The 9,683-nt window shown below is 56.1% G+C and overlaps 2 protein-coding genes across 2 annotated transcripts; one reads left to right on the forward strand and one right to left on the reverse strand.

The window, feature by feature from the left end:
• Positions 1 to 1,417: 1,417 nt before the first annotated feature.
• Positions 1,418 to 3,723, forward strand: LOC103640775 (transcription repressor OFP13). The gene has a single exon (XM_020545946.3). The coding sequence runs from the start codon at positions 2,107 to 2,109 to the stop codon at positions 3,118 to 3,120; it is 1,014 nt and encodes a 337-aa protein (XP_020401535.1). The 5' UTR covers positions 1,418 to 2,106; the 3' UTR covers positions 3,121 to 3,723.
• A 2,558-nt stretch (positions 3,724 to 6,281) lies between these two features.
• LOC103640776 (transcription repressor OFP8) lies at positions 6,282 to 7,829 on the reverse strand. Its single transcript, NM_001364035.1, has one exon. It carries the CDS (start codon positions 7,665 to 7,667, stop codon positions 6,876 to 6,878), a length of 792 nt encoding a protein of 263 aa, NP_001350964.1. The 5' UTR covers positions 7,668 to 7,829; the 3' UTR covers positions 6,282 to 6,875.
• Positions 7,830 to 9,683: the final 1,854 nt, after the last annotated feature.

The following is a 9,683-nucleotide window of genomic DNA, read 5'->3' on the forward strand; positions in this document are numbered from 1 at the left end:
GGTTAGAGCTCTAGTTGACATCCTAATAAATGTCTTGTTAGAGGCCTACCTAGGAGTTGATGTGTCGTGGTGTGGTTATTTTGCATGTCTCTCCATTTTTAATGAGTCATATGATGCTTTAAGAGTGAAGCCTGACAGTTGCGAGAAAATGGTAAAACTATGAAGTAGAATAAGGCACATGCCTAAGGGGGCTGCAGGTGGGGGCACTCTTCCCAAAAATGCCTGGTAGAATAGATCTACCATGGGCGCCAAGGATATTGTGTGTTTCAACCGTATTGGTCAACAATTACAACTTTGTGTAGTTATAATGTCGCATGACTCCCGAACTGTACAGGTCATGTGAAACTTTGGTTTTGCACCTGGTAGTTGAGAGACAGTGAGCGAAATTATATTTAAGTATGAGTATGATGTTTCTTATTCCTTCTACTTCCTCTCACAATCTGTCGCACTTGCCAAAAGTAATCTTTCTCCTCTTGCCTTCTTCATCCCATAGTACCATTTGTCCTCTCCTCATTCTAGCTCAATCGCCATAGTCTTGAGCAAGTAAACCCTAGGGCAACACTTATTGATGAGGTATGCTCTCCCAGTGATATTCGCGCAAGAACTAGAATGGGAAAATAGGCTAACAACAAAGGAGGGTTGAGATAAAATGAGAACGATGGCATGGCGACAAACCTTGTATAGGTGAGCTAGAAAATCCAAGGGGGCATGAGGAAAGCGAGCGATGAAAAGACCACGACCATACTACACCTCAGCTTAGTGGTGACACACATGATACACATGTGAGACGTCTCCATCATATTCTCAAAATCATCATGTTGAGAGACCCAGATAAAATTCAATCATAAAAGTTTGAATTAGCATTTAATCCACATCTCGTATAATACTACACCATAACATATAGTTTATTTAATATGAATCTTAAAACTTATTTAATTGTTTACATAGGCCAAGCCACGAAATAACTAACACTAACTAAACCATCTAAAGCCTCTCTTGCCCGCACCGCGGATTGTCTTCTAAATGCACCACGACAAGTGACCTGAGTCAACTAAACCGATCTCGAGTAAACAGCACGTCGCATAAAAATAAACTTACGCGCTTGGCCGACCAATCCGAATGAAACGGGGAATACATTCGTGCCATCAAAGCCTATTTGATAGGGCGATTTCCCAGAGTAGCGGGAAAACTACTAAATTTGGAGGCAAGCTGACGTGCTAAAATGTGGACTTTATTCGGCATTTTCAGCTGCAGCCGCTTCTGTCGCAGGAATACCGAATACGTGAGCAGAGGACTCAGCGGTGTGATGGTTAGAGCATCTCCAAGAGACTAGCTAAATGACCCACCAAGCTAAATTTTAGCTATTCAACAATAAAATAACTCTCTAACAGACTAGCTATCTGACTCGTCAAACTATTCAACTCTCCAAATTGGCTCCCTCACTAGCCAAATTTGGTTAGCCACCTTACTAGTGAAACTAGATAGATAATCTGTTAGAATGAAGATGCTACATATATAGTATAATACGTATGAAAAGATAAATAGAGAGTCAAATAGATAGTCAAAAATGAAGATTCTCTTGGAGATGCTCTTACAGGTGAATTTTGGTGCGAAACAACTTGCCAAATTTTGAACTTGGCATCCCTTGTGCTGGAGAAGCTGTGTCTCGTCTACCAAAAGAAAAAGGAAAAATGGCACAGTTCTCTTTGAAAAACAAAGGAAGAAATGGCACAGTCGTCTCTTGCGCCCAATGGCGTCCAGTCTGCTAATCACCATCTAATTAACGAACAGAAGCACAGGTACGGGCATCATATGCATGAGCCACGGGCCCACCCCCATGTTCTTCTCGCTTCCTCCCTTAATTGCAGCCAGCCAGCCAGAGCTTGCTTGCACGCGCTCAGCTGCCTCGCCTCAGTCCTCCTCTCCGGCCGCTTGCTGTTGCTGCTCCCACCCATCTCCTCAACCACCTGAGCTCCTCGCCCTCTCTGCCCTCTCTGGTCTTCAATTCGTTCGAGCTGAACTCGAGGGCAACAATTCGCTCCGATCCATTCCATCCACCCCGTCGATCCATCCAGCGGCCCTCCTCTCCCAGTCCCAGTCCCAGAAATGGGCAAGAACGGCCTGGTCTCCATCTTCTCCCGGCTCGTGGACTCCGCCGCCCCCACCTCCACGTCCGCCGCCGCCACGCCGTGGCAGTGGTCGGCCTGCGGAACCAACCCGCAGACGACCTCCTTCCGCGCAGGCGCAGGCGGCGACGACGACGAGCCCTGCTGCACGGCGACGCCGCCCACGGCAGCAGCAGCAGCAGCCAGTCGATCCGTCCACCGGAAGCCGGCTGCGATGGGCCGCGGCGCGCCGCCCGGCGAAATGTACAAGACGGTCAACTCGGTCTTCCTGGACGACCCCGCCGCGGACGACTTCTTCTTCTCCCTCGCCGGCGACGGCGACGACGAGGAGGAGGTGGCGGGGCTCTACCTCGACGACAACGACGACGACGACGGGTTCTCGACCACCACGGCGTCCGAGGAGTGGTCGGAGGAGGCCGTGATCCGCAGCCTGGGCCGCACGTCCACCGACCGCTTCTTCTTCGACCCGCAGCCTGGCCCGCTGCCGGCGTCCAACTCCATCCTCGCCACCACGGCCGCGGCCGCCGCCGAGACGCCGGCGAGGAAGAAGACGGTCCCGGTCCCAGTCCCAGTCCCAGGGCCGACAGAGGAGGAAGACGCAACGGCAACGCACGCGGACGAGGGCGACGGCGTCAAGAAGCAGCGGCAACCGACGACGGCGGCGGCGGCGGCGGCAGCGGTGTCGTCGTCTCTGGCGGAGCGCAGCGTGGCGGTGGCGGTGGACTCGGGCGACCCGTACGGCGACTTCCGGGCGTCCATGGAGGAGATGGTGTCGGCGCACGGGCTCCGCGACTGGGCGCAGCTGGAGGAGCTCCTGGCGTGGTACCTCCGGATCAACGGGAAGCAGCACCACCACCTGATCGTGGGCGCCTTCGTGGACCTGCTCCTCGGCCTGTCCACGTCCTCGCCCTCCTCCTCCTCCTCCCCTCCCTCCAGCACCGCCGCCGAGACCAGCACCACCACCACGAGCAGCACCAGCACCGGCTGCAGCTGAGCTGCAGCTGCACGGCCGCCGCCGCCGCCGCTACGACCACCAGCTGTGGCAGTGTCGCCGGCGACGCCGTCACAGCCTCCGCCGCCGCCGCCGCCTCCGGCCGACGTTCAGGTGCACGTGGTGGAGGATGAGGAGGCAGCATGCAAGCGCTGGCCCTGTACTGCTGGCAGCGACGACGGTGATCGGTCGTGCCCGCAGTCCGCGCCACCACCAGTAGTGCTCCACCCACTGCGCGTGGCCTGTCGATCGCTTGAGTAGATGACCTGCTAATCTCCAGACCTTTACCTCCTGGCTCCTGCAGCTGCTGATGGTTAGTGTTCTAACGACAACAGGATGATTAAATTAACTGGACGCTGTCACTAACACTCTCTCGCCATGTAGTACAGGTGCGCGTAGCAATAGTAGAGTTAGTAGTAGTAGGAGCAGTTGGTTGGTGCGGATCGAATCGAAGGATCCAATGCAATGTACAAGTAACTGTACCTGTACGTGTAGTGTAGTGTAGGTAGAGGGTTTCTCTCGAGAGAGGGAGAGAAAAAAAAATCAACGGTTTTTATTTCCAGTACGGGTATAAATGTATAAAGACCTTAATTTCTACTCCTGCCAGCAGCTCCGGTATTTATGGCAAATGAAACCGGTGGCCGCCGAACAACGACCCCTGCCAGCTGACTGAGCATAATTAATCGTCGGTGTTTGCATGCTATCACACCTCCAATCCCCGGGGCCTAGTTTAGGTTGATCTCAGTCTCAGGCACCGCACCGACCGGTAGGTACGTACGGTGAGGCCGACGACGACGACCGGTAGGTACCAGCAGCTGATGGAAGCATGCATGTGCGTGTATTTATGTGCGTGCATACTGAAACACCATACTCCTACTGAACATGCATATATAGTATAGTATGTATATATATAGTTGCACAGTAGTAGTAGTACTACTACAAAGCCATGATTAATTAGGCGAGTCATCGTCTGCCTGCCGAAGATCACAGGACCGGCGGCCCCCACCTGCCATTAATTAAGTGTGAGCAGCACCGCTAGTTCACGTATATGGGGCGGGGGCGCACAGCTGCACACACCACAAATTGTTGCCATCGTTCGAGTGAGGTCCCAGGCTCTCAACTTGCGGAGACGTGACAAGAGCGGCAGCAGGGCACAAGTGATGGATAGCGCGGTTTATTCGTTGCGTCCCATCGGATCGTCCGGTCACCGGTCCACCGACTCCGTGCAGCTGCAGCAGCGCCATGCATGCATCCGCTGGTTAATTAGGGTTGGACTAGCCGTTATCAGGAGCACAAAAGAAAAAAAATGCTTTTCATAGAGCGCAGCGACTGTTCACAAGTGTGTCCATGGTGATGCTGTGATACCTTGACCACGCTTACGTTGCGTGTACCGCGGAGGCGCCCTTTGCATGCATCGCCCGAGTCCGAAGCCACCGCACGCAGGGCCGCAAGTCACGCCGCGCTCCGCCTGCGACTGTGTGACTGCCTCGCGTGCTCTAGACGGTTGACCTGCACGGATCCAGTTCCGGTACCGCATCGATCTCGGAGAGGCGGCGCGGCGCGGCGCATTCATCCATGTCGCCATCGAGGAGGACGCAAGCCGCGCCCCCGGACCAAGACGCCCCGGTCCGGTCCGGTCCGGTTAAATTTAATTCTCGTCAGCTTGGGCTCCAGACCTCCAAATACGCTTGGTGGCTGGAGCGACGGAGGCCCAGAGTAGAAGAAGCACGCCCGGCCCAGCAGTACGTCCGCCGCCCGCAGTTGACCGGCTGCACGGAGAGTCGGAGACGGCGTTGGTAAAGGCAGCTCGTCGTCATCCTCGAGATGCGTCATCATGCGCTGCGCGGTTAGTGCCGGGCGGCGGGCACCGCATCATCATACCGGTCGTCCGTCCCTTCGTGCTTGCCCGGTGCCCGGCCAGCACCTGAAAAGCTCCGACGATCCCTGCCACTCGCCCACGCCGGCACTCGCCACTCCCACTCCCTCAGCCCACAAGCCCCAGGGAGCTCGAAGCGCGAGGCCGTGTGCTGCCGGCCTGCCGCACGCACGCACCCACCCAGCAGCCTCTGCTGAGAAAAAAACCATGGTAGCGTATCTTGGCGACGAGAAACAAGGTACACCCCTGCATTCGTATAATTAAGTTTATCACATAAAGTTTAATATTTATCCGTGTAAGTAAGTTTATGTTAGACTATATTTAGGACTTGTTTGGTTCGTGTCTAACTGTGCCACATTTTGTCTAAAATTATTCGTTCGAATTAAATAACTAACTTTAGTCACAAAAGTTAGACAAAATTGGGGAAGTTAGTCAACCATCTAAATATGCCCTTAATATGTGTAATTATTCTTTAAATATTTAATATGGCGGAGACTAAACTCTAATAATCGGGTGGAACCAGCCTCTCTGCATCATTCCACAAATGTCACGCGCAGAACCGATTCGGCCGGGGTCTTTCTAGTGCAGCAGTGCTACGAAAACTAACGGCATCATTACCAGTAGTACCGGGGGTGGTGGGCTGATGGCCACCTTCTTGGTCGGTTGTTGCAAGCTGCAGCATGAGCAAAATCATGAGAAGCAAACAAGCCGTGAGTAGTACAGTGTCCCTGCTTCATGTACAATACCGACCAGGTCGGAACTCGGCCACTCGACACTAGCTAGTGTCCCTGCTTCACGTACAATACCGACCGACTGGCCGTACCACAAAGGTCGACGACAGGCTCGTCACGGGATCACGGCGTTTGGGTTGGATGCGCACACGTCTGTCCCTCCCTTCAATTCCTCGCCTTCTGAAGATATAGACGCCGTCCATGGTCAGGCCTGTCCTGTGTGGAGTGCAGGCTCTGTTTCAGCGATGAATGCACATTCAGGCTGGCAGTAACTACTACACTGAAGCCCCAGCTGCCTCACTCACTCAGGCCACCAGTGCAGGGGTACTGATTTATTACCTCGAGCCTGTTTAAACAATTGGCCAGTAGTCCACCAGTACGGTGACCATGCGGGGGTTTTTTTTAAAAAAAAAAAAACTGCATTTACCTCAGTAAATACAGTACCATTGAACTATATACTACTACGGTACTACCTCTCGGTAAAAACAGTAATGGTGTTCCATGTACTAGCGATATTCATAGGCACAAGTGACAATACGTAGCAATGCCATGGGGTGTGAGCAAGAAACGCGTCTCAAATCTTCATTACTAGTAGCAGCTTAGCTACAAGCACAAGTAGACACAAAGCAGACCTGCTTCTAAATCTCTCACACAGCTAACTACCACTTCTTCGTGGACACGGCCTTCATCCAAAACGAAAGGCCAGCCGAACACACACTCACACACACACTGCTATGCTGCTTGCTCCTGCGAGACATACAGTAGGTAGGAACAGCGAGAAGCTAGCTAGCAAACAGAGCAAGGAAGAAACCCAAGAAAAAGACGAGCTCGCAAAGCACACACTACGGCTACGGCTACGCTACAAGGACGACCTGGACGGTGGACACCTGGTCGTACTGGTACTGGACAATGGACATACACACACTGATGACACCTGGTGAAGCTAACAGTAATAAGGTGGTGGTTTAATCTCTCCTTCACGAGATCCTATCACCACCCGGTGGCAGAGGGGCAGAGGCGGCGGCGGCGGCGGACATGACCACCGTCCACCCCTGCAGCAGGTGGAGCCCGGCCGCCGGGTGGTGCCAGGATCTCGGGACCAGAAGACGGAGCCCAGCCAGGCCACCCGTGTTTATTTATTTATTTATTTTTCAGTAGTGGTAGTGGTAGTCGTAGTCGTAGGCGGCGGCGTGGTACGGCGGGGCCGCGGTGGTGAGCTGCGCGCAGACCTCGGCGAAGGCGGCGAGGATGGCGGCGTGGTGGCGGGGCGCGTTGAGCGCGAGCAGGCGGCGGAGCATGCAGCGCAGGTCGTCCCAGCCGCACAGCCCCATCTCCAGGACCATCTGCGTCATGCTCTCCCGGAAGTCGGCGCGCGGGTCGGAGGACTCCTTCTCCACGGCCACGCCCCCAACGCCGCCCTCTGCTGCGGCGGCGTCCGCGTCCGCGTCCGCCGCCGCGCCCGCGCCCGGGCCGCCCATCTTCTCGTACCGCTTCTTCCTCCTGCTGCCCTGGTGGTGGTGGTGGTGGTGGCCCTGCAGCTGCTGCCTCCTCCTCCCCGCCGCCGCTGCTGGCGGCTTGTCGGCGGCCGACGCCAGGTGCTTGGTGGTGGTGGGGTGGTGGGTGTAGGAGGAGTCGTAGTTGGAGTGGGAGGAGTGGGTGGTGGTGAAGGTGGTGGCGGAGGAGGAGGCGGTGGAGGCGGCCGAGGACGGGAAGAAGCCCGAGGAGGAGCGCGAGCTGCTGCGCGGCGGCGGCGGCGGCTGCGGCGGCTTTGGGGACGGGCGGAGGAAGGACGGCAGCTGGCTCAGCAGCCTGGTTGTGGCCCGGCGCGGGCGGCAGCCGCACCCGGCGTCCACCACCGCCACGTGCCGCCACCGCCCCACCGGGAACTGCTGCAGGCTCCCGCTCCCGCCCCGCCGCGCCCTGGACGACGACGACGACGACATGGTGCTGGGGATGGTGCGGGAGGGAGGAGCTGTAGGCTATAGCTGCGTGCGTAGCTGGACGGGACGACGACGCCTAGGCCTAGCTTCCGCTGCTGTCCATGTGTGTGGCTTTTGGGTGGATGGATGGATGGATGGAACGGGGGAATGGACGGTGGCAAAGAGGCAGAGGCAGGAGTGGACGCCGCCGCCGTTTTATACGCGCGCGAGGCGAGAGCGAGATCTGGGTGACAGTGACACTGACACGAGACGGGCGGGAGTGGACCGGTGGAGTGAGTGGGGTCGCTCGAGTGGGCCACGTGATATAATAAGCAGTACTACTGGTCCGTAATGCGCACAGCTGGCGGGGTTGTCTTGTCCTCCGCGGGAGCCGGGAGAGCAGCAGAGGCAGGCACTCTCGTCTCGATCTCGACTCGCTCGCTGCCTGGCCTGGCCTGGCGCTCATCATTCCGTTCCCCTGCGCCGTGTCTCCGATCCATGGTGTTGACTTTGACCGTCCTTGCTGTTTGCTCCCGCCAGCACCGAGAGCGGACAGCGGACGTGGGATGGGAGCGCTCCTCTACCACCAGTCCACCACTACTCTAGTGGCAGTGGAAAGTCTGGCACGGACGTGGTTGGAGGTTGGAGCAGCAGCGAGCGTACATGGAATCATGGATGGAGCTCGAAAGCTGTACATCAGATTGAAACTGAACTGAGTGGAAGCGTACAGCTACCAGTACATCTCACGAGTACTAGTAGACAGGAGACGTGTGGTCCTCATGTCAGCAAAGCGAACTCTCTGAGATGTATACATATACATACGTACGTCAGCGGCGGAACCGAGTTCGTTTCAACTGGCAACTGCAACGTTTGTTGGTGATCCATCCGGCGCAAAAGGACGGAGCTGACCCTATTAGCTCAGCAAGCTTTGCTCGTCGTCTATCTTGTCTTATCCCAATAACATAAATAAATAAATACATAAATTTTTTTATTGGGTCACTTGAGCGAGAGCCAAGGCCGAATTCCGCGGCGGCCCGGGTGGGTCGGGTCGGGTCGTCCCCTGCGCTGCGCTAGCTCCCGGTCTCCCGATCGCTGGCCTTCCCCTGATCCCCTCCACGCCCGCGCCGCCGGCGCACGAAAGCAGTAGGGACAGTATTACCCCATCCGGGCTGCGGTGCGTGGAAAGGCGAACGAAAGCTGAGGTAGCCCTCCGCCCACCGACCACCGGCAAAAGCAGAGCCCTAGCTAGCTAGCTAGGCGTCGGCGTGCCGGTCCCGGTCGGAGACAGAGCTAGACCGAGCTCGCTCGCTCGCTAGCCTTTTCCCACGCTCGTGCCGTGCCCGTGTCCGTGCCCGTGCCCGTGCCCGTGGTGTGCCGCCAATGATCACCATGCGGTGCGACGCCGCCACACCCTTTGCAACGTCCTCTACGTACGGCGTATAAGAACTCGTCCCGTCCAGGGATCGTACCGTACGTACCTGCTTTTTCTGCTTGCTTCGCTGCTGCTGCTGCTGTGCTGCCATGGTGCCATGTGTGCAGACATCTGTACCATGCAAATATGTATACGACTATACGTCTATACGTCCGTCCCCGTGCACGCGTGACGCGTCAGTGTCGTTTTATAGATCGGCTTTGTGCGTGTCCGCACTGCACTCTCCGCAGTTGGCCTCGATCTCCTCCTCATGTTCCTCACCAGTCACACCACACCTCCGAATCCGCGCGCGCGCTCGTAAGAAAAAAAAAGGTCACTGCTACGTGCTTTCAGCTACTACGCTAAAACTTGCTTCGTTCTTCGACTCGTGGGCGTAAGCGTAATCATCGAAAGCGCGCGGTTAACCGTCACCAGCTTTCGCTCCACGCGACTAGGAGTAGAGATGGCAACGGGGACCCGATCCCCGATTCCCCGTGGGGAATTTCTCTATTAGGGAATGGGATGAGAAAGTTTCTTCCCCCACGGGGATGTAAACGGGAGAATATTCTTCCCCGACGGGTAAACGGGGACGGGGATGGAGAAGCATTCCCCATCCCCATTCCCCGCAG

This window comes from Zea mays, chromosome 10, assembly GCF_902167145.1.
Source record: "Zea mays cultivar B73 chromosome 10, Zm-B73-REFERENCE-NAM-5.0, whole genome shotgun sequence".
In the NCBI taxonomy this organism is placed as follows: domain Eukaryota; kingdom Viridiplantae; phylum Streptophyta; class Magnoliopsida; order Poales; family Poaceae; genus Zea; species Zea mays.

What these genes read in the sequence shown, in the direction of transcription:
- LOC103640776 (NM_001364035.1), bottom strand. Translation starts at nt 7,667, where the DNA reads ATGTCGTCGTCGTCGTCGTCCAGGGCGCGGCGGGGCGGGAGCGGGAGC.
- LOC103640775 (XM_020545946.3), top strand. Translation starts at nt 2,107, where the DNA reads ATGGGCAAGAACGGCCTGGTCTCCATCTTCTCCCGGCTCGTGGACTCC.